Here is a 25,809-nt window from a genome sequence, read left to right as displayed (position 1 = left end):
TGTATTGGGGGGGAAGTGTCTTACAGACCTCCATGTTATATGGATTTCAGTTACAATAGAAATCACAACCATCTACATGTAGAATACAAATTCATTTTCAGTTCTGAAAAGGAGTGCATGGTTTCTGACATTAAGATCAAATACATGAACACCTTTAATACCTGATGACATAGCTCATGTACAATGACCATGGTGACATCCAGTAGGTATAAAATAGAAGAAATGCTTGGATCTAGCAGTATCCTTTGCTCCACAAAAACACTCAGTCCCCAGTTTTCCATAGCAGCATATGGATGCTTAGGCACAGCCAACAGATCTAGAAATAGAAAAAAATATATGTTAACTCCTTGTGGGAGCTACTATGCTGAAGAGCTATTTTAAGAAGGACCATAAATCATCACTGAAAGTATTTTCAATAACATACATGGGGGGAAAAAAGCTCTCTAGTAATATTTCCCAGGAAATTAATAAAATATTCATTTTTATCTTATGCTCACAATTTTTTTTTATCTGCGCACAAATTATTGCCATTTTATTGATGTAATACAGTACTTAGTATTTCTAATGAAGCTTTTTATACAGAATCCAGCTTATTTACAACACCTTGTTGATTTACTTCTGGGTTTGATTCTGCTTCACATGTTTATTATACCATATCAGCACAGCAACACAGACTCTCACTGTAAGTATTTTTTATCTTTTTATTAAAGCAACTCCTTTATGAAATCTTACACATCTAACTGTATGTAATGACTGACATTTAGGGGTGCACTGAAGAAATGTTTCATAACATCAAGAAAAATGGCAAACTGTTCAGGATCCCCAGCTCTTACTAAACAAGGCATCTTCCAGAGTGCACTGTTGTTAGCCCACATCCTCTGGGAGCAAGACAGCTGACAGCCACCTCTCAGCCGTGCCAGCTGGAACAATGCAACCATATACAACTTAAGGAACTTTACTTCAGTTTTGTATTTATTAAGTGAGAAAATATTAGGAACAAGATGGGACAGTCCTTCATCATGTGAAAAAAAAAGTACCGAGGAATCTCTCCCAGTGCCATGAGGTTGAACTACAATACTACAATACATGTCTTAGAAAAATATTACTGCAGAAGATGGAAAAGGAACTAAGTTGACTACCAGTCTGGAAGAAATCTAAATTTACAGTAAATTTCCATAGGTTCAATATAGGTTCGTAAATTAACCAATACACAATTCTGCTTCATGGCAAAAATATCTGAACGAGCCCAGAAATAACCTGGTTTGTCTATCTGAAGCTCAGCACAACCCATGTACAAATCAGACAGCTTTTAGAAGCTACAATGTGACATCAGCATGGTGCTCCCTCCAGTCAAACTAATTAGCCTGACTTCTCAATTAATTAGCCTGGCTCTCATTTGCCTCTGCTACTTCTGCTTCCAAAGCTAGTTCATGGGCAGCTATCACAAGTCTGTCTAGGTGGTCCTTCACTGCGTGACTTCCTAACATGAACAAGAGAAATTCTGACCTAATTATTCTAAATAATACTATAAATTGTATTACAGCACAGACACCTCCCCTAGGTTTGTCTGGTTTGGCTTGCCAATACGTACACTGGAATTGGCTTGGAGAACAGACTGCACGAGCCCTACTCCAAGATTCAAAGAAGTTGCCACTGAAATAGTGGAAGATGAGAATTTGGGTATATTCTAGCATTCCTAAAAAGGGCCTGCTTCAAGAAGCATAAAAATACCAGCCTCCTAGTGAATTCAAGGCAAGTCTAGCAGCTACTTCCAAACACATGCAGAAATATCCAAATCACAGCAACACACTTCAGATGCTAAAGAATAAATATTTTATAGAAAAGCAAACATTGGAACACGAGCCTCATTAATGAAAATAAAGAAAAATCCAAAACATGGTGTTCAAGATTAGGCATATAAGTAAATTTAAAACTACATGCTTTGCTTTTCTTCTTTGGTTGAAGCTTGAACTGTAAATTTTTTTTAGAATAACTGCAATTTTTTATAAATGACATGCAAAATGAAAAGCCCCTGTCTCCTATACAAAGAAGGAATAGGGGTGGAAAAAAAAAAAAAAAAGACACAAACATTACCAGGTGGCATCACTGAAGTTAATGGCAAGTTTTCATTAACGTTAAACAGGGGGTGTCTCCCATTCTCAACTCTGTAAAGAAAGCCATAACTTCTCTTAAACAAATTAAACTTTCCTCCAAAGGGTGTCATCAGAAGATGAGTACTGTTCTTATTTACCCCAATTAAGTTTCCAGCACTTCCTTCCAAACACAGAACAGAACAAGCACAAAAGTGCTTGGTCCCTATTTTTCTTTTTCTTTTTTTTTATTTTTCAAGTCAGGTTCTATTTTTCATTTAATGTCTTTATTCTCCTTTGGGTTCATTTGTAACTACTGTAACTATTTGTTCATTTGGTCTTTCTTTCCAGTAAAAATGGATAGATTTTGTCAGTGTCATCCAGTAATAAACTGGAATAACTCTTGTGGAACTGGGAAACAAGGGTGAGGTCTCACACTAAACAATTTATAGGCTAATTACAGACTGTCTTTCACTCCTTGTGTCGTTGTTATTGCTTTTCTGGTTTGGAGTGATACTTTACAGCACTGACATCCCAACAAAACCTTCCAATCTGATGGACAGATAACTGCCTTGCAGGAAGGCAGCCACAGAGGGATATTTTAAATCACTTTCATCCAACACAGCCCCATTTCTCTGCAAGCCTGAAAAGTCCTTTCACGCACCGGCTACTGCTGAAAGGGCTTTTCTGAAGAGAGAAAACAAAACATATCAGATAACCCTGTCAGTTTCCAGAATGGTAATCCCTGCAGGTGACATGAGCATACCAATAATGTTGAGTGAAAATGAGCACACGACCATTTCCTAGTACGGAGACTGATACACTACACTTTAATGACAAAGAGACTTTCTTAATCTCCACTGACTGACAGAATGGTCTCTGAAAATACTCACCATCACAATTGTTTGTGGTTTTTTTTGCTTCTTATTGTCCACATCTAAATTCTGAATATCCAAGTCTCGATCTTAATTTTTAACTGGCTGGTCTTTGATAGCTTCAAAAATTTCTACTACCTTTAAATAAAATTCCAAACACGTCTAGTTTTGTGGTAAAAGACACAATAATCTGTATCTTTCTCTGGGGAGTAATAAACGCTTGATTTCAGAGGAACAATGTGTGATGTTCAAGTCTCAACATGAGAATTTGTATTTCCCTGTTTATCACACCATTAGAGCCCTGACCAAGGTATCCTGTGATCTTGGAAGTGACATCTGTTAAGGTTTTAGTGTCATTTTTAAGGAGTAAGGTACAAAGGGAGGAGTGATAATGCACATTTTGATGGAAATATCATTCACACATATTACTGCATGAAAGTGTTCTGCACTAACTGCAAAATGGGAACTACTGCATATCTAACAGCTTGTGTACACGCTGCATCCAGTCACTCTGCACACTATTTAATTAAATTCTTTGTAAAGCACTTGTGAATGTTTGATTATGTAGATACTGCTGGGGAAATAGAAATGTGTGTTATTGAGAGAATAATATCCTCATGTGTCATAAAACTGTTTCTTGAGATTTCCTGATACAGCAGTGCAGAGTGCCATGTAGTGCTGGAATAATAAAGGGTTTCTACCTCCTAGCCTTCACAGAGACTAAATTCATGACCAACAAGTAAAAATTATACATCTAAAATAAAATCACAAGACAAAAATGTGTGGAGCTTCACACTAACATGCTATACTGGTACAATTTTTTGAATACAGGGACAGCATTTGGATTAGATTAATAGATTTAATAGATTTTTTAAAATCTATTTCTGTGTGACTTTCATGAAAAAGAAATTAAGTTACAAAAATTGTACATAGCTCAACAGCTTGTTTTATTTCCAAACATTTAATTAAGGCATCATAACTATGTGAGCTTACATAAAAATATAATCCTCTGACATTATCAGCAAGTTATCATCATACTGCAAAATAGAAATTAGCAATTTCATACCTAAATTGGCATTTTTTTCCACAAAGAAAATACACATATGATGTTTATCTATGAACTTAGTATCTGTGCTATTTGCATAAATGATACTGTTTTTCAATCTTTGCCACTTAGTCATGGTATCTTCTAGGTTCTTTTAAAAACCATTATATTCCCCAAAGCACAAACTGGGAACATCACTCTTACTTTAAAAGACAGTAAGGTTAGAACAGAAAAGGATTAAATGCAAAAAGATCCAGCTCTCTCATGCAGAGTACCATGAGTCTGTGGGGTCTTTTCCCCCATTTACCATCCTACTCTCTTGAAAACATCAAAGCATCTTCTTCTTCATCACAGTGATTCTACTACATTTAACCACCTCCATTTGAAGCTGGACAAGGATATTGCACACATGCACACATTCTCACTATAAATATGAGTGTGTGAATAAACACCAACATCCACATTTACTAACAATACGCACTGCAATCTTACTTGTTTTACCTGCTGGTTGTAATGTAACCAAGGGCTAGATATTCCAGAACATATGACAGTATTACATTTCTAATACTCATGGTGGAAGTTAAAAAGCACTGAGGGGGGAAAAAAACACAGATGTATGAATTATTTCTGCACATTTTCTGTTAGCATACAGGAGAAGTCTCCCAAATAAATATCTGAGACCCTTGAAAACACTGCAAGTTGTAAATGAGAACAGAGTGAGACAAGAATTTTCTGTCAAGCATTTTTACACATACATTTTCCTTAATAAACCCAGGAGGCGTGCAGGGATCATTCCATGAACTCCATGTTTTTTTCCTTATAATCCCTACTTTTATTACAAAATATGACACTACAAACATAATTTGAATTTATCTATATGCCTCTCACAATGTTATTTTCATTCATTTCTTCAGAAACTTTCTTCAGGATATTGGTGCAGGCATCTTGCTCACAGGATTTCCACTTTTTTGACAACAAATTCAACAAGAGGAAGCACGGACTAAAATCAGTTTATTTAAGTCATGCCATAAGTATGTTTTTTGCCCTTTCCTAGTACTGCATAATGCAATCAATAGCTTTATTAATTCTCTCTAAAGGTCTTGTGTAATTTCCTAAATGAATGCTACTGTACCAATAGGACAAAAAAAAAAAAAATGTTTACCAGAAGGGTGTATATTTCTGCCACTCAGATTCCTTAATCAAAGTAACTTGTTTTACTAAGTAGAAGATGCTTTTCTGTACCACAATACCATTTCATGATTATACAGATTTTAAGGAACAAGCCAAATACAAAAAGTGACAGATCTCATTAAAAAACACGAAGTCAAACAGTAGTTATTGTAAGAAATATTCAAATTTTCTACTGATAAAGAACTACTGATAATGGTACTTATAAGAAGTACCTAAATTAGCTGCTGATTTTTTTTTTTCTGCACTATTTGATTAGTATATGTCAAAGAAGTTTGTTCTGGGAAACCAAGTGACTTTATATACTTTCATCCCCTTAAAATGATAAGGGAGTGAGGGAGGAGGCAAGCAGGGGAATGACACAATGGGATGACACACCAAAAAACCCAAACATCCCAGGGTTGGTAAAAGCTTTCTCAAGCCAATGTTTACCTTGAGACACTTTGAAATACCCTATTTTCAGAAAATACTAAGTGCATGTTTTCTGAAAACTAAATCAATTCAGTATTTCACTTTTGGCAGTTAGGACCAAAATACCCTAAATTAGCTGTCTTTAAACTGAATAGTATTGTTATATCTTGTCTCGGTACACGTGAAGTACTCAAACGCACAGAAGCCACAAATAATGTCAATGACATCCCCCCCAGGAAATCTTCAATGAATGTTTCTGTTCAGCCAAATGCTTATTCTGGCACCCATCAGTTTTCAGTTCCAGGACTACACCACCACTACCCTGCTGTAAGCTTGACACTTAACAAGCCACACGGACACTGGCCTGCAGAGTTAATGCAAAGGTCTAAAACTGCTTGCTGTTATTCTGGTCAAATCAAATGGTTTGTTGCAGACCCTGAGGAGAAATCACTACCACACAGCAGTTTATTGCTGGTTTTTTTATTGCTTCTTATTGCTGTACAAAGCATTACCTAACATTAACTGACAAACAGTGGATGCATTCTCAGAGTATTTGATACGTATAGCAGATGTTTAATGCAATGTGAATATTAAAGGATCCAAGAGGGAAAAAAATGCGGGAGAGAAAGCTGGGGAGGGTAGGGAGAGAGAATACGCAGAAACATTGAAAGAAAAACTGATATGTTTTCAAGCAACTGAGCCTTGACACCAGGTGATAGCTAGTTTATAGTTTAAGAAAATAAAATAGAAATCTGTTGATTTTATTTGACATGCATATTATTAAATTTCTTTCCATTTTGATACTCCCAGTCCATAGATCATTGCTTTGTTATTTCAAAGTATATCAAATGATTCAATGTTAAAATGAAAAATCAATGCAATCACCCATTGAGGATGAATTGTGCATCATCTAGGTTGTATCGATCTGCACAGGAGCAATGCCTTTGTTTTAAAATAATACCTGGACAGATCATTATGAACTTCTGCTCAGTATTAAACAAGGAAAAAAATCTTTCACAAAATTTCTTTATAAATATAAACTTTTTTTCCTAGTTTCAACCTTATGTGGGAATTCAAACAGGGAGCTTTATGGCTCAAACCAGGACACAGAGTGAAATGAGCTAAGGTTTCTGTTACTCCAGGTAACAGGGGTAGTACTGCATATGCATCCTCTACAGGATACAAACAATAGACAAACAGAGAAAATACATTCCAAATCTCAACACCAAAATATCCAGAGAGGGGAAAAAAACAAGAAATATTTTTGTTGCCTTCATAAATACTGCTTCTAACATAAATACTAAGAGCACTGACATGATGGAAAATTGCCAACAGCCATTTTCCTACCACCAAAGTTAATAGAGCATGAGGATTCTATGGTTGAAAAAAACACGACACTGATTACTGAGCACTATCAGTATGAATGCTGCTGCAAAGAAAATGATCAAGTGCCACTGCCATATTCCTTCTCTTTGCTGCAAAATCAAGGTGCAGGTACACAGAAAACTCCAGAACTCAATTCTACTTAAGAGTAGTAATGAGATTTTTTTTTTTCATCCAGCACACATTAAACTGATTTGCACCACAGTAATAAAGAGATGAATGTCTGCATAAGTACAACACTCTATATACAAAGATTTACCTCTTTTATGTTTGCTTTAAAGTGAGATCACAATCACAGGTGATGGGCACAGTTTAACAGGGAAAGTAGAAATAGGAATTTTGCAGACCGGCAGTTATTTAGCATTAGCAGTATCTTATATTTCACCTGGAAATAAAATTACAATGTACCTAATCATATTCACTACATCAAGGCAATGTTTTTGTGAGGACTGTATCTATTTATCTTCTGTTGCAGAGTAAGATTAAGAAATGCAAATGGATGGTACTGGATAGCTCCTGAGATACTGTTTTTAGATCTTTCTGTGTATCCTAAGTCCTAGAATAGAGTTTAACTTACATTCTTATGCAAATCCTTTCGATATAGTAGATCAGGATAAAACTTTATAATCTTAACACTAAAAATAGTCATCTGTTCATCACTTTGTTTATTAAATTATTTTAATAAAAGAATTAATATCTTTCGATAACATATCACAACAAAACCCCATCATCTTGAATTTTAAAGAAACACGAGTAACAGAGGACTCAATTTGTCCTCATGCAAGTCCAAACTCTCTGCCTTTCCACTCATACCTAAGGATATAACCAAATAAACTAAGCTTTGTCATAGAATCCGTATTCACAAAAGGTTCAAATTATACCCCAATGGATCGGAATAGGGAAGTCCAAGGTGAACTTCTTGATGCATTTAGATTTCCTAGAGAGATTTAACTAAGTGAATACACTACTTAACTCTGTTACCTACCAGCATGGGCACAGCCTGCCAACCATGTGCTGTGCAGCTACTCATGACAGGTGAAAAATTCACAGTTAAAAAGCAGGTATGGAAGACTGTGACATAAAAAAATAATGCCTCTGCACAGTTACCCTGTATTTCCCACAGTAAAATGCAGCACCAAGATCTGAACCACCAAGAAGCTTCACTTTCCTGCTGCAGAAGAGCTGAGTGTTTGGCTTCACCCTGTACACACACTGTTATGCAGAGGCAGGCAATAACATGTCTCCAAATAAAGATGGTCTTTTCTTAAGCATCTGGGCCCAGACTCAACCTCACATGGTTATCTGAGGTGAGGGAGGGAGTAACTAAAAGAAATCAAAGATATTAGCAAGATGGAAAAGCAGAATAGCTGAAGCCTTTACCACATCTGAAAATCTCTCTGAGCATGAAAAACAATGAGAAGAGATGAAAATGATGCTTCGTTCTGCACCTGGAAGCAACTTATACTAGTGACAAGAAAGACAGAAAGTAGCCTTATTTCTGACAGTTGTGGTTCCAGACATACTGCAAGTGTTTAATAGTTTCAATTAACTCAGAGAGTATAACGCAAACATGAAAATCTCTCACAAAAACAGAATACTGCAAACTGGAAAAATAAAATACCCTAGAAGGACATATTTGTTATCTGAAGTTACAAAACAATAGCGACACGCTAAAGAGAGGCTGGTGACCAATACCAAATGAAATGTACTATTTAAGTTTGGCAAGGAGTTAACCAGAGCTGACAACAAAAGAGACTGGGACAGACCTGGGACAAGTATTTCAGGAACAGACTCCTGACTTCCTCAGGAAAAAAGGAAAAGCAGAGCCTGGCAACCAACAGGAGCCATCTAGTCCAGAACGAAGTTTACAGAGATCAGTCAGATCTCTGACACAGAGAATAAGACTAATAATCCAATATCCCACCAGAAAATAAATGTAAGATAAAAAATCATCCAGAGCTCAGAGAACATGTGGAGCCGCACACACAGAGATAGTCTGGACAAGCAACAGTCCTCATCAGAGTGGGATATTCTGAAAAGGTGATGATGGATTACAGCTCTCCATTCCAGCAACAGAGTGATTATACTGACAAGGTAGATGATGACAGCAACACTTACTGCTATTAGTATTTCCTTTGTACTTTTATGATACACAAATGCCCTAGAGTATGGTATTGATATACTTTTACATTAACTATGCCTTGTTTGTTCCCTTAAATCACATTTAAGCAAATTCAGGTAAAAAATCAGTCATACATTTTATCAGTAACTTTAAAAACTGACAACACTGCTGAATGCTTACAAAAGTTACCACCAAACAGACAAAATCTATGTTTAATGTAGTTACACTGATCTGTACCTACATAGATATTGGGCTGGCACTAACAAGGAGGTAATCACAGCTCCTTGTGCACAACTTATGTTTCACATTTTCCCTATCCTCAAAAATTTTTTCACAAGTTCTGGTCTAAGAATTCATCTGCAAGAGATGAACGTCTCACTGAGTACTTTCAGGTGTACTCCTCCATTCCCTCTGAGATCTTCATATTCCTTTGTCAGTTAAATCACAACAGGCTCTGAAATGTTCCTGGGATCTAAATGGATTTACATCTTTCATCCTGACACCTTCTGTTTCCTCTATTTTTGAGACACAGTCTGTCCATTTTTAAATAGTGCTTGTTCACTTCCTTAGATATGCAAATATCTGTTTATTAGACTGAAAAACATCTTCCCTGCTAAACTGGCTGGTAAGCAGCTTCTTACTTCAGTGGGGGATAACAACATTTTCCTCTCACTTTAGTAATTCATTTGCATTTTTTCAGTATCTAATGTGACCTCCACGAGAGTTTACATTCTCTACCAGTCTTTACTTGCATTATTCAAAGATCTAAATAAATACAATGTGCACAGCTCATTGCAGACTGAGACCAATAATCCCAACACACTAGCGACAAACCACTATGGGATAACAGTAGGCTTGCAGCAACTGAATCCCACTGCAGCCTCGCTGTTCTCAAAGTTACAGCAGAGTAAGACAACTGCAGAATATAACAAAGAAAATATAAAGTAGCTACATCTTCCCTTGCTTTTGCACAAGGAAGAATCTTTAGAAGTTGAACTTTTTTTATTGCCTACAAAAGGAAGTAATTTGAGAGGCCATTGATATCAAGTATTCCTGTGTTAGATGAATGTGCAAAATTCAGGCAGGTGCCATTTGAAAAGGTTATGCATTCATCTTATGATGGCACAGACAGGGTATCAAGTTTTACAGAGTAACATTTCCTATGGGAAAAAGTAGGAAGAGAGCAGCAAGAGGTGTTCAAAAACTTTGGAAAGCTAGGAAAAGGCCAAGCTAAAACCAAACACACACACACAAAAAAGCATAACAGACATACACTGGAAGTATTGTAGTGGAAGTACAGAAAGCTGTTAGTGCATTGAGATGTGCAGGCAGAGTACACCACCAGCATTATCATCATGTCTAGTCAATAGAAGAGATACTGAGCTTCCTTGAAATAATGGATTATGTGACCAAATTTGTGACAGATGTAGGGGGTCTCTAATCAGCAATTACTGTAACCATTACTGAGAAATCCTGTTTACAGACATCATAGAAGTCTGAAAAAGCAACAAGAACTGAGATAAAGAGATCTCTCTGTAATCCCACAGCCAATTCAGAAAGAGGATGACAGAAAAGAAAAAGCTAAATTCTTGAAGTACCTTTAACATGGCATCAGGGCAGTCCTCTAATAGATTCACACAATGGTTGGGACTGGAAGGAACCTCCTGAGGCTATCTTGTCCAACTCCCCTGCTCAAGGAGGGCCAGCAAGAGCTGGGTGCCTAAGTATATATCCAGATGGCTTTTGAGTATTTCTAAGGATTGAGACACCACAATCTCTGTGCTTCCTGGTGTTTAGCAGATTATCTTTCCAAGTTTAGTAGTCAGTCATTCTTCAAGACTTCATCAAACAGTTTGAATATTACCTCAAATTTAAATTAGCAAAATAGAACAAAAATCAATCAGGCCTCCACAAATCTACTACAATTTACAATCTTAGTTCAAAAGAGAGTATTTTATTCTAAACTCTGATTAAAACTGTTTTAAGTAACTACATTTTGTACACTTTTACTAATTTATCTCCTGTAAAATATTTTTCTGTTAGTGTCATTGTTTTACTTAGAATACTACTCTGCTGTAAACAGAGAACTCTTGTCATGGCCAAAGGAAATAACTGTTTTCAGTACTCAACAGCCAGAAGAATTGCAGACAAAGAAGTATATCTATTTTTTTCACATATTTTGCATTTCACAAATTGCAAGGTGATGACCGAAGCTAAGAAGGTAGCTTGGAAAAACAGAAGAATACTATCTTAAGCTAATGAAAGGCAGGATTTCTTCTGAAAAAAATTAAGATAAAATGCTGAAGGAACTGAAAGATCCTGTCTCAGAGTACCAGGAAATACAGTGGGAAAAGCTGAAAAATATCACCAGAAGGCTTGAGAGATAAAGTTGAAATGGATGAGAAACACAAACTGAGAAACAAGACAAAGAAATGAAAAGTTTGCCTGAGACAGACAGTAACTAAGGACTGAGAAGGTAAGGAAATGTTCTCACAGCGACTATGAATAAAAACAGGAGAAACATTCTGAGGGGATAAAGAGGGACCAAGTGAACACACCTTGCTAGGACACATTTGCAATTCCTCAGGCTTGGTCCAGTAAAGTTTTGTGTATCTTCAATGCATAGAACTAGAAGAAACAGAAAAGTTCTGGAAAAGCCCATCCACTGCTCAGGTAATAACTGAATAAGCTGAAGGCTCATGAGGTATTAAAATAACTCACTTCAGCAATTATTCAGTTGTTAGAGATGTTAACACTCTAGATGTTCATGTACTCTGCCTTTTATAAATTTAAGTACCCAGAATGGCTGCGGAGAAATCCTCAAGAATTCTGGAAATTAGTAACACCTTGGGAAAGCTATAGCTTGAAAATCACTGAAGGGCAGGACTAACCTGATCTCCTTTGACAAGATGACCTACATAGTGGATGCAGGAAAGATGTCCATATTTTCTACATGGACCTCAGTAAAGCCTTTGACTACATTCCCCACAGCATTCAGCTGGACCAGTTGACTGCTCATGGCTTGGATGGATGCACTGTTCACTGGGTTAAAAAATGGCTGGACAGGCAAGCTCAGGGAGTGGTGGTGAATGGAGATATACTCAGCCAATGGTCAGTCGCCAGTGGTGCTTCACAGCACTCAGTACTTGGGCCAGTTCTGTTTAGTATCTTCACTGACAACCTAGACAAGGGGATCTTGTGCACCCTCAGTAAGTTCGCAGACAACACCAAATTGGGCGGGAGTGCTGATCTGCAGGAGGGCGGGAAGGCTCTGCAGAGGGATCTGGACAGGCTGGATCAATGGGCCATGGCCATCTGTATGAGATTCAAGAAGGACAAATGCCATGCCAGACACCTGGGTCACAATAACCTCATGCAATGCTACAGGCTGGGAGCAGAGTGGCTGGAAACAGGATCTGGGGGTGCTGGTTGACAGCAGCTGAACATGAGCCTGTGTGTGCCTGGGTGGCCAAGAAGGCGAATGGGATCCTGTACCAGCAATAGTGAGGAGGTCAGCAGGACCATAGCAGCGACTGCGCCCTTGTACTCGGGGCTGGTGGGGCTGCACCTCAAGTTGTGTGTTCCAGTTTTGGTCTCATCACTACAAAAAGGACACTGAGGTGCTGAAGTGTGTCTAGAGAAGGGCAACAGAGCTGCAGAAGGGTCTGGAGCACAAGTTTGATGAGAGGCAGCTGAGGGGGCTGAGACTGTTTACTCTGAAGAAAAGGAGGCTCAAGAGAAACCTCACTCCTCTCTCCAACTACCTGGAAGGAGTTTGTAGCCAGATGGGGATTGGTCTCTTCTCCAATATAACATGAAACAGGACAAAAGGAAATTGTCTTGAGTTGCAAAAGGGCAAGTTTAGACTGGGTATTAGGAAAAAATTCTTCTCTGAAAGTGCAATCAGGCATTGAAACAGGCTGCCCAGGGAAATGATGGCATTATCAACCACAGAAGTGCTCAAAGAACATATGGATGTGACGCCTGGGGACACAGTTTAGTGGTGAACATAGCAGTGCCAGTTTAACAGTTGGATTTGATGATCTAAAAGGTCTCCTCCAACCTTAACAGTTCTACGAGTTATGAAACAGCTTTACATGGTGCAGTTGTAGTTGAGAGCAAACTATAAACAAAAAATGCAGTGACAGGGACAATTGAATGACCACATGAGTATCAAAGATGTTGAAGGAAAAACAGCAGTTAAACTGAACACGTAAAAGAAGCCATAAAAAGAAGTTTGAATAAAGCGAACACAAAGCAGACAGAAATTCAGTTCAATCAATTGCATCTGTCAGGTACAGAAGCCAAGAACCTTCCTGATCAGCCCCTGGCAACAAGACAGATACCAAAACAGATGCAGCACGTTCTTGTCCTGAAATAGCACTATTTGTCTAAGTACAATCTTGTTTATGCCCCATGTTATACCATGACATTACAAAGTCATGGAGATAGATGTCTGTTCTCAGTACTACTAGCCCACTGAATACATAAACTTTTCCAATTATAAAGAAATCAGAATGGTTTCCCTGAGTAGAATTCCATTCTCTGCATCACAGATTTAAACATTAAAGTTATATTAAAGTTATATTAAAGAACCATAACAAAGTTGGGTCCACAAACCTCATCGAAACTTGATAACCAATGAATAATTTACATTAAGATAATACAGGTCTCATTTTAAAATGTTTCTATTATGACTCTTCTCTGTTAGAATCATAATTTTCCCAAACCATCTTATTTCATTATTATTTACAGAAAAAACAACTTCTGAACATTCCTCTTAAAAGTAAAAATCCAATTAAAGATTTTGCTGCATCAGTAATGTTTGATATAGACCATGACTGAGTATACAGGCTTTTCTCTTCAGAAAATGTAAGAATAACTTGCACAAAACAAGTACCGTAATGTCTACTGGAAGAAAGAGAATAAATTGCTATATCTTCAGTATAATGAAAGGCACAAAAGAATGTGTAGTATGGAATGAGAATTTAATAGTCCCTGAATTTAGGAAGTCTCTTTGTTCTGACTCCTATCCACACAGAGTACACAGCTAATTCAATATGGACCACAGAAGCATTCTTAAAGATGTTAGTATGCAGAGACCATTGCAGTTCTGTAGTGAACCAAGTAAGCCAGGACACCAAGTCATCAAATCATCTGCACTGGAAGTATGCAAAATTCACACAGAAAACTTTGAATCAAGTTCTCCTTCAAACTGAAGACATGATCTTTTCCACCTAAAAGGCTATAAAACAGCTTGAATGAAACAGTGTTTACAAGTGGCTCCTGGTCCCTTTTCAATACTGGAACAATATAAATCAGATGCTAGTTCAAATATAAAATAGCTTCTAAAGAACTAAGGACTTGCTTAAAGCAAATTATTAAGTATGTGAAAGAATAAAGTCCAGCGCTCTACTGGCATCTGAGAATGCATATAAGAGATGCAGATGAGGCTGAAGAAAAACAAAGGAGAACTGAGGGATTCTTTCTTGATGCAAGCATTAAAAATCTACCAGCTTAAATTAAACAGAAACAATTATACCAATGGAGGAATCCTCTCCTTATCTCATGATGGAAGGCACATTACAGGTATTTCTATAAAAGGCCAATTTGGTTTGCTTTTTTGTGCCAGTATTTTGATACTTCTCAAGATCTTTTGCTCCTTAAGCAAGTTTTGATGTCTCTCTTTTAGTAAACATTGATTTTTTTTCTCCCCGGTCGGCATTTCAAATAGAGCTAAAACAAGCAAAGGTGGTTTTAACACCTTCAAATGTGCTGAACCTCCTCTGGCTAGGTGGAATAAAAATCCACAGCTGTAACTAGTTCTTTATGGATATTCCAATCCAAATTTCTTCTTTACAGCTTCAAAAACTGTTTAAAGTAAGTACAGTGCACTGTTTTCAAAGACAACAGGAATGGTACTATATTTTGTATTACTATACATAATCTCAGTACATTCCTTGCTGTCTGTGCTGACTGTGAGTTCAGCTTGATGTCAGCTTGAAGATATGGCAGTGATGACCAAAGACGGTCATCTACAGAGACAAATTACTAAGGGGCTTCAAGAATACAAACTATCCTGCCAGCAAAAAAAAAAAATGAAGTACATATTTATTAAAAAACACTTTTGTCTCTTGCCACAGCTATATGCTGCACAAGGAACTGCTATCTCAGAGTAAAAGATTACAAGTAAAGATTCAGTGTTGCTGCAACAATGCAAATTTCAGTCAATGGGGGGGTACTATGCTTGACAAAGTGATGAGGTACAAGATTATTACCTGTCCTTTCAAACTTCACTACTTGAAGTAACCAATGGTAAAATTTAGAAGTATCAGACAAAAGATGAAAAATCCCAACCATCACTTTAGGATCTAGAAGAGCACATCCTTCCATTTGGTATTTAACATTCTAGATACTCAGCTTTTTCCATAGACATTCTCTCATCATTTTATATTAAGTATTTTTTATAAAATACTAAATATTTATTTTTGTAATAAAAAATAAACTATTTTTGTAATAAAATAGCTTCAATTGAAAACAAATATCCAAACACAATGAATTGTATGCAATACCGAGAAATGCATAAGTATAGAACTATAATCTAGCAACTAACAAAGACAAGGAACACTGATAACAAAAGTTATCACAGAATTCTACTACTTAGTCTATAGGGTATCAGTCCTTCTGCCATTAGCAAAGTGTCATTCCTAGAGATTTCAACTCTTGAAGTGTTTTTCCATAGTCAGAGAATTCACTTGCATCAGCATGCAACCTGATTCACAAAAGTACTGCTGAAATCACAGCTAAGAGAGCACGTCTCCAGGCACATGAATTCCAGTAATGACTTGGGCTGATGAAAATCCAGGCATTCTGGTCTCCACATAACTCTCACTGTCAATTCAGCATACCTCTTCTGGGTCATTATATTTGTTAACTTGTCTCCTCTTCTAGTACTGTAATGATGTCTCCCTCCCTCTTGATCAAAACTCCTTACCTTCTTTCTGACTATATTAGATTACTGCCTTTCACATCCTTAGGTTCATTTGCAATTTTCTGTTTGGATGCTGGAAAGGAGTAAAGAAAAACTGAAGAGAGAACTGAATCTCGGGTGACCCCCAAGAAAGAAAAGTATTGTGACACCAATACTTGAAATTCTTTGGGTGCATGTAATCAAAGACCAGAAAGAATATCTTCATCAGCCTTTCTTATGCAGAATCAGAAATTCTACCCTTTTGACACCCTGTTAGTGCTTCACACTGACATGCCAGAAACTTCCCCGTGTCACAGTGGTACAAGTCCATACTTGCACTGGTCTAGTTTGTGCAGTGATACATGATCAGCTTACCAAGCTCATATAGGAAATTCTGTTTAACGTATTTCCAAGTACAATGAAAATTTAGATCTCTTGGTCTCCCCTGTTTTCTTTCAAACTTTTGAGGCTTTTAACTTTTGTACTAAAGGTTTTAAGGATGCTGCAAGCAGTTTGGAAGTATTTTGTGGCTTCTTCTGAACTACTACTACTACTACTCATGCCACTATTAAGTAGGCATCATCAATTGAAGATTCTCAGATTATTTTTTTTTTATTGTTTCCTTGCAGGTCCGGTAATTTTTTATCCCTCCTTCTCCCACCAGCACAGTATATCAGAAAACTGTACCTATATATATACCTCTGTGATCAGACCCGAGGTTGAGTGTAACACACTGATGTGGACATGAAATTGTAATAACCTGGTACTTCCTAGACTTCATACTCATGTCCACATTGTTTCCAGCATGCTACTGACTGAATCTGCACAAGTCTGTTACTTTGGCTGAAGCAGGACCACTGATCCTCTTGCTTGCAACAGAGTATGTCTAGAAGAGCAGATCTGCTGCAATGTGTTTTTTCTTGACTATGTCAAGGTTCTGTATAGGTGTATGAACAAAGATAGTGCTGGTAAAGCAGTAAAATGCTCAGGAAAAACACCAACTTAGAGCATACCTGAAGAAGCATTCTTCTGCAGAGTTCCAGACCACATCTATCTTCCCTTGCCACTTGATGCAAAGCTGTGTCTGCCAGCCCAAATAGGAAATATGTTCGAGGTGATTGAACGGCTCACCCAAATATGCTGAACTGGCACACACTGCCAGTTCATTGTAATTTCGCACCAATAAATCAAGAGTTAAAAGGCATATAATACAAGGTGACTTGAAGTGGTTGCCATTAATTATGCTCTATCTTTTGCTTAGTAACCACCACAACACAGTCTTCAATAAAACTAATCCTAATTACAGTCTGACAAGTTTCCCAAATTATGCTTATGATTTATTTTAGCATGACAGTTTTGCAAACTGTAAGAGCTGTTCATTTCTTTTTTTATTTCACAAGTATATCCAGCAACCACAGTCAGAGATAAACAAATATGTAAAAAGTGACATTTCAACATCCAGGAAGCAGCAAAGTCAGTGACAGAAGCAGCTAGTGTACCCTGAAAATACTAAAAATTGAACTTCAAGTAATCACTAAGTTTCAGAAACTGATAAAAAGATGGTAACTTCCATCCAAACCCTTACTGGAGCAAAGTAATCAAAAATTCTCTCCTGCACTTCACTAAAGAGTCTTAAAAAGTATTTTCTTCTATCTATCTTTCTTCTTCTATCTTCTATCTCCTACCACTTTCAAGGTGCATCAGAGGTAGTAGTGTCCCTTGCAGGACTTGATGAACTACAGTTCTGCATGAATTCATTTACAGTTTTATCCTTCTCTTTAATAAACTCTCTGTGAAAAAACCCTTAATAATGTCTTTTGTACTCTCAAAGTCAAACTGTTTTGGATAAAAATAGGGGAGACTAGAAGGAAGGGAGAAAGAGAGAAATTTTTTATTTTAAATTCCACTTCTCAGAGTAATTCTCATCCAAATAATTTCAATGTTGTGAAATAAACTTTTCTTTGTTGTTAGCCTCCTTTTCTCCTGAAAACAAGGAAATTAAAAAGCATGTTCACTGTTTTTGCCCACTTTACAAAGAAAGTTCAGGATGAAACGTTACAAATGGGGAAAAAAATCAGCCTTCACTACTGAAACATACAGCCAAATTTGGAGAGCTGTGTTTACGTAACATAGCTTTATAAACTTTTAAAGGTAGCCTACCAGCTAGCTTTCAATACTCCTATAATCAGAACAGAACTTTCACTTTGGCAACAATGGCAGTTAGAATGAAATAAAACCTTTAAATTCATGTGTTACAGGAAGAATTTCATAATCACACTTCAAAATCATGAGTATTCAGCTAACAAAGGAAGTGTCATATCTTCCCATACTCTCAAGTCACTCATACCTGGCACTGTTCCCAGGAAAGGCAGAATCTTTGAACTGGCCACACCTGTTCCACCTAAGCTTTGGTGGAAAATGGGTTAGTTAACAAAAAATGAAAGATCAAATATTTTCTCTGCCTTCAGTCTGAAGTGTACATGTACCAGCCTTTTCTATACATTTTTGCCTTTAGCTGACATTAGTCCTAGAGTGGTATATGCTGGAAAAAATTACATAGCACTGGTTGTATAACTTTAACCCCAAAACTGATTTCAGAGAGCTACCAGCCTCAAAGAACACTAATGCTCTTACTGCCTTGCTTGCAAGACCAGGCTTCTTTTCTCAGAAACTCGCTCATACCAGTGCAAAGACTCCAAGTGCTGCATGCTCTGTCTGCATTGATCCTTGGCTATACTTGGGACACTGCAGATAATGGCAATTATAGGGGTCTCGGACACTGTCAGCATTTATAGAGGAGCCTCTGCTTGATCCCACTCCCAGTACAAGGAGGCTGGCACACGTCATGATCCAGAGTGAAGCAACAGATGGGAAGGAGGGGAGAAGAAAGAGAATCAAAGCTGTTTCATGTTTTTTTCTCAGAAGTTGCCAAAACAGGCACTAACAACAAGTAGCCATAGGGAACCCAGGAGAGCTTAAATTCTAATTTCTCAGTAGGTGCAAATCAAGGAGATAGCATTTTAAAACAACCCCCTAGTAAACCCTATATTTCTCCCTGTATCCTTTTCTTTTTTCTTTCTTTCTCTTAAACAGTTTCATCCTCTAACAAATAAAATTGCCAATGGCTTTCAACTTACAGAAACAACCTGGAGGCAACTCATAAGTACTTTGCCAACGATTCTAATCCATAAGCCAAAGAAAAAATACTTCCATTTACAGTTAAAAAATAGAAAATAGTTGTTTTCTCTGCAAAACAGGCCTAAGAAATGTAATCTGATACAATTGGGTCCCTATGGCATTCCTCAATACGAGTTCTGTCTCTGTTCCAGCACTGCAGATCTGTCTTTCTCTGTCTCACTCTCCTACACATCCACACTTCTATTATATTACACTCATTCTTGTATGTATCTCACAGAAATCACAGAGAATGACTCTCTATGCTCTGGTGTGCAGACATTCACTTAACACACATTACCAACCACATGGCAAAGACCTTCCCTCATTATCAATGGAGGACAATTCTCCAAATCAATGAATCAAAAACTATTCAATGCCATTGAAGTGGAGAAGTAGATTCTTTTTCTGCTCTTGAGTTTGGAAGCAGGATATTTCGTTAATACTCCAGTACTCCATTTTTAAGGAGCATTACAAGCAATGGGAAGCATATTAAAGTGAACTAGTTATTTTTAAATCAGCCCTAAATTGAGTTCAACTGAAGCAAACATACTCATGTCCTAAACACAAACAGCAGCCTGAAGTTTAAAAATAAAGTATGATTATTTGAAGAGAAGGAAGAACTTTGAACTTCAACCAGCTTTAGATGTTTCTACCACACTGTATTATTTAATTAGCAAACCAGTAGTTTTGCCAGCTAAGAACTGTTATTTTCACCCTATCTCCTTCTCCTACCCCTGATCAAAAACTATTCCAAATAACAAGATATTTTTTCTCCTATGACCCAGATCTGTAATTGCAATGCTTCACTTTTCAGTCTCTTTCACTTCCACATCTTCTGCCAGAAAAACTCTTATTTGTATGCATCAATCCAGGCAGGAAGAAATTTAGTATCTTCACCTATCTTACTGGCATATCCTGCTTTGGTAGTGCTAATGCGAGAGGTGACAACCAAACAGTGCCTGGACAGACAACAAGTGAACTTTCAACAAGTTATCTTCTACAAGGCATGAGACTCATTCCACTGAAGACTAAATTATTCCATATTCATAGCTTGACACTGCTTGAAGCACATTAGTCTCTTCTTTTATAGAGAGGTACACGGAGGGCATGTGTGACCCACACAAAAGGCCCAGAGAGCTACTGAGAGCTACTATGGTGGTAACAAGTCTCTTTGGGATGATAATAATTTTGAGATTAACTGATCTTAATCTTGTCTGGAAGGGTACATTGATAGCCTAAAAAATATCTTAAGCTGACTTTGCACCCAGAATTAGAAAATACAATCTCTTATCCCCTCCAGAAACCATGTAACTTTTGCATCTTACTTAACCCTAATGCTTTAGTAAGTAGCACTGCTGAGAATGAAGAGCTATAAAAAGCATACAGCACAACGTGATCCTTTTTTTCATTTGTTAGCCTCTCTCTCCTTTCTGCCCTTCCATCCCTGTAAATCAGCAGGTATATTATGTGTTAGAGCAAGAGGTTTTACATATCTCAAAAAGTCTCGGATAATCTACTGTAAATGAATGGTTTTATTCATCTGACTCTTCCTTTCCACAAGACCTGCAAGGTTCTGGCCTTGATGAGAAATGGAAACACTGGGTTTTACAAATTAATCTGCCTCCCCAGAAACAGTGTAGATTTTCTAAGACCCAGCTCTGGGAAAGAACTGTCTGTAGTAAAGCTAGGCACGGCCCCTTATCAATACATGAAATAGAAAGAAACTGAATGGATTTAGGAAAGATGTAGAAGTGACAGCTTGAAAAAGAGAAATAATAGCTATAGGATAGTATGGCCACAAAACAGAAACAACATAAATGATCCAGTTACTGTTACTTCTGGATCTCAGTAGTGGCAGCTCACATAAGGGCCAAACCCAGAGCATCCAGATTTTCCATTCTTCATGTTTTGTGAGGTAGCTAGGGGTCCTAAGAGGAAACAAGGTACCATGCCATGCCTAAATTTTCAGACTTTCCCCTGATTACAATGAGCCCTTTTTCTCTGACTTGTTTCTCCTTTCTGCTCCAGGCATAAGGTATGACAAAAAGTATAAATGTTTTCTTTCAAAGCAATGAACTCCACATAAGATTTAGATTCAGTCTTTCCTACTTGCACATTTTCCTTATTGCATACTCTTTACAGACCAATGAAATCTATCAAGAAGGACACAGCTATTTGTTAAAAGACAGCTCACTCCTTCCTTTACCAAGTCAGGATACATTTACTGTGGAAGAAACAAGAAACTGTATATTTAATGTTCTATATGGAAGGCTTTAAAATCAATGTTTTCATTTTCTTCCAAAAAGTAGTGTAAAATGAAGCATTTGGCCACCACATTCAGAATTCAGACTTCACAATATGCACTTCTTTCAAGAAATTCTGAATCCAGAACATTTTCTGCTAGGAATATTGGCATCAAAAGACTCCAGACATATTTAAACTAGAGTTTGATGAGTTGCTGATATAGCTGGTTGTCAAACACAGAAGTAGGACTGGGTGCAACAACTCAGGAGGTCCCTTTCCAGACTGTGTCCCCAGCTACATGATGCATTCTCTTAACTTGGCTCTAACAAACCCCACATTTTCTCCTGTTCAGGGTGGCCCCACCACAAGACATTTTTACTACTGTGAAAATATTTATAGTAAGTGTACAAGTTATCTTTCTGGGGCTGTTGTCCAACAGCATTTTAGAAGAAATCTCAGACTGGGGAAAGAAAAAAGCAACTAGTGGCACTCAGAGATATGTAACTATTTCTGTTTGCCTGTGCTTGTTTCTTGGTCACTTACTTGAAGGATGCCATTACCACTTGTGTGCCAAGCAAGAGTTAACTGAAGACATTTTTAGCCCTTTCAGAAACCTGACACCAAAAGAACAGTTCTGTATGTTTCTTTTAAGGTACAGTACAAAAAGTAACAGCTTTGATTCTGAAGAGTTTGATCCACAAAACAACCAGCATACATATACCACATGTATGCTATGGAAGAACACATGGAAAGCAGACAAAAATATGACTAAAACATGTTTTCTATCACTTGACATTTCCCACAGTGAAGATGGAGAAAAAACAAGTCTCCTCATCCCTGAGAGAGAGCTTGGGATGCTTATGCAAGCACCTCAGAAGTGAAATATCAATAGCCAAAGTACACTCTACTGTTGCCTTTTTTTCAATTCCTTTCTTTGCTGTCTTCCAAAAGGACACTACACTGAAGGAAACATTCTCTTTGGTGTTCAGAGAGAAGTGTTAGCTAGGAAAAAGAACTCACTCACTCAGCACTTCCTCAGACAACACAGCATTTGACCAAAGAACCTCCTTCTAGAAATGCTGATTCACTAGTCAGTGGGATAACTGAGCAATAACAGCAGTGATGTACACATGCAATTGGCTTTGTCTCCCACAGTTCAAGAAACACAAAAGGCTACCAAATAATCCTGCTGCTGTAGTGTCATTTTTGTCCTTATTTCCTCAGATCAGCCTGTAGCCAGAACATGTAGATGATGCCATGGAAGAAAAAGAAGTGATGCCACAAAAGAAAATGAAGTGATGCCTATCTATCTAAATGAAACTAAGGGAAGCTTTGCTGACAGTCTCCTGCAGTAACCCAGGTGTAAAGTTCAGCCCCTTGCCTTGAAGCAGTGAGTAGAGTCTTGTCCATTAGCAACACGGCAACTTGACTGGGGCACACGATCAGCAAAAGATCTATGCTGCAGACAGATTTATTTGTATTCACTTTAGGCCATGCAGAAATCTGCAAGCTTCTTCTCCAGTCCAGAAGGGAATACAAATTCACAGCTACCAATCTACAAGCTTACATCTGGAGTAGATTTTTAGTGAACAGGGATTCACTAAAAATCTGAAAACTTGAAAACATTTTCTGACATGTGCCATATCGTCTACTCACATTTCAAATTCTGTCTTTAATAACATTTAAAGCAAAATACTAGTCCCTCTCTCAGTAACCCACCAGGCAACTCATTTTTGCAATGCTGCAAGCCTGTCTAAAACACAAAGGTGCAATAAACTTCCTTCAAATGAACAACACCACTGGTTTAGGAAGCCCAATCCACCAGACCATCCGATAAGAGTGGGGATCTATTCTCAGAAAAAGACATATATTCATTCTGCTGTTGCACAGAGACTCTGCTATCTTGAGAATCTTATCCCTTGTTTTTGACACAGGAGGAAACAATCTGCATAAAGAGACAGCTTCTTTCTAGGGATTTATGCCATGTTTTCTTGCAATGAAGATTGTTTCTAGCCATAAAAGAAAGCAACAAAGGTCAGGGAACATTCTTTGGTCCAAAGCCTAGAATTAAGACATGGATTAGAGCTTGTGAAGAAATTCTGAGTTTATAATATTGCTTTATAAAAGCACAATATAGTTCTTTACATAGAGATGAGGGACAAGAAATTGGCTTGCTGTTCCTGCCAGCTCAAAGCTTGAATCGATATCTGTGGAAACCATTCCAGGTTTCTCCCTTTGGCTCCTCTGAGCATGGAATTATGCTTCAAATAACCTGTATAGCTAAAGCTCCAATTATTTTGCTGTATCTGAACATTATCCCTTGGGCTTTTCTCTGTGATTATTTCCTCCAGATGCTTTTATTCTATTTTAGAAATCGTTTAACAAATAATGTAAATTGTCCACAACATGATAGAAAAGACAATTTTCTTTGTCAGTAAAAAGTCAATGCAAATGATTCTGTCTCTTTTTACATCATTTACTTGGCTTATAATATCTTAAGATGTCAGTGTACAGGGTCCCCCGTACTAGTTCTTCAAGGGACTACATCCCTTTTCTTCTCAACAATCTTTTTCACTGCTGTCTTGTCAACATGAGCTTGACAAAAGATCTCAGAGAAAGAGAGGGAAACAAAAACAGAAGTAGAGCAATCCTTACCAGATTTACACAATAACAATCTGCCCCAAAACCTCTCCAGCTACTTTAACATGATCCCAGCTACACTGAAAACCAGTGACTCTATTCAGCCTCATTTGCAAAGGCAAAAATAAATTTTTAGCTACTCAAACAACTTATGAAAACTATAGAAAAACACTTGAAAGGTAATAAAATATCAGCTTGTTGGCAGAAGGCAAAAGAAAACAAACCAATCACAGGAAAAATCTGACTCTTAGAATAAGGTCTGAAAAAGAACCGCACAATGATTATAAATCTGGTTTAGAGAAATGCTGACTTCTGTCCACTACTTTTGCATTTTGAAAAAGTGATTCTGGGCACTCCTTCATGAGATATTCCCTCATATTAATTAATATACAAGATACTGGGAAGGGTAGGTATTAATTATTAGATGTAAAGTGTCTTTTCCTTTCACATATATTTTAAAAACTGAATGTTTATCTTTTTAAAAGATGCCAGGGTCCAGGTAAAATCTTCCTAGCAGCTTATTTTTACCTGAGTCATTTCAACAAGCTGACTGACAGCAATATTTCATAACCATTTCAATGGCCCATGTGTGGAGAAAGTGCGAACAGGCCAGATCAGGCAGAGCTGCTTCATTATCCAGACTTTTCTGGCAGTTGTCAATGTATGTTATAATTAAACCCCAAAATAAAGTCTGAGAGGACCCAACAAGGAAGACTTCCCACTTTTGCAGACGCAAGAGACCATGGATTCAAAAGCACAAGTGAAGAATTCTTCTGGAAAGCAAACTGATTTTTTCTTTAATTTCAATTTACATTTGAGTAACCTAATATTTGGTCCCTAAGGCAGTAATTTCAAGGAAACTCAAATAACAATGAAAAGCCTTACTTCTCTGTTACTCTTGCTACTGATATTGTTATTTCCAGGATGGGAAAATCCCGTTGCAGAGTGTTGTACAGAGCCATACTACACTGAAGTGCTGTCTAAATGAGACAGAGATTCTTCAGGCAGATGATGGGTAAGAAGGTGACCCCAAACAGTTGTACCATGTGCCAGCATGAATGTTGGTACTCCTGGAAATCTAACAGTATGATATATCAATTAGAAGAACACCTTTTTATGAACTGTACATGCATTTTAATACAATTTGCAGTTTACTTGTCATGCAAGCAATGCAGGAAATCAGCTACAAATTCAAGAGGAAAGGATTACTCACAACTGAAAATGTAGGACTGAAAATCCGTAGAAAAAATTCCATCAAACCCAAATGAAAGCAAATGTTGTCCAAAGCATCTTCCATTAACTGAAATATTCCACAAAATTCATATTTCCTAGTGAAGGAATTTGAAAAATGGTTTCTTCTGCAACCAGTATCAGGAAAAAGGTGTCTGAAAATTTGTTCTAAGTGCTGGTCATATTTTTGCAATGAAAGCTTATTGTAGCCAATTCCAAAAAAAAATTACTTACCACCTGAGGTTTTCCCCATTCTTATGAATTATAAACCTCAGCACAGCCAATGCTGAAAAGGTCAGTTTACATGTTTGTTCAAAAGTAAAGTCTCTTGCAAGTAAAAATATGTATTACATCTAGTTCAACTTTTTCTTCATTTATATTTTATTGTATGAATCTTCAAAATTTCTTCTGTAAGCATATTAATATTGACATCT

General features: G+C 37.3%; 1 protein-coding gene across 1 annotated transcript in view; it reads right to left on the bottom strand.

Moving 5' to 3' along the window:
• TRHDE (thyrotropin releasing hormone degrading enzyme) overlaps window positions 1–25,809 on the bottom strand; it is a 217,114-nt gene that overhangs the window by 129,448 nt on the left and 61,857 nt on the right. Inside the window, exon 4 of the mRNA XM_030259934.4 lies at window positions 162–316. Coding sequence (XP_030115794.4) covers window positions 162–316 — 155 coding nt within the window. The remainder of the gene's footprint in view (window positions 1–161; window positions 317–25,809) is intronic.

Source organism: Taeniopygia guttata, chromosome 1A (genome assembly GCF_048771995.1).
Source record: "Taeniopygia guttata chromosome 1A, bTaeGut7.mat, whole genome shotgun sequence".
Lineage (NCBI taxonomy): Eukaryota > Metazoa > Chordata > Aves > Passeriformes > Estrildidae > Taeniopygia > Taeniopygia guttata.
Note: the sequence above shows the minus strand (reverse complement) of the source record. Positions and strands in the feature narration are given on the sequence as shown.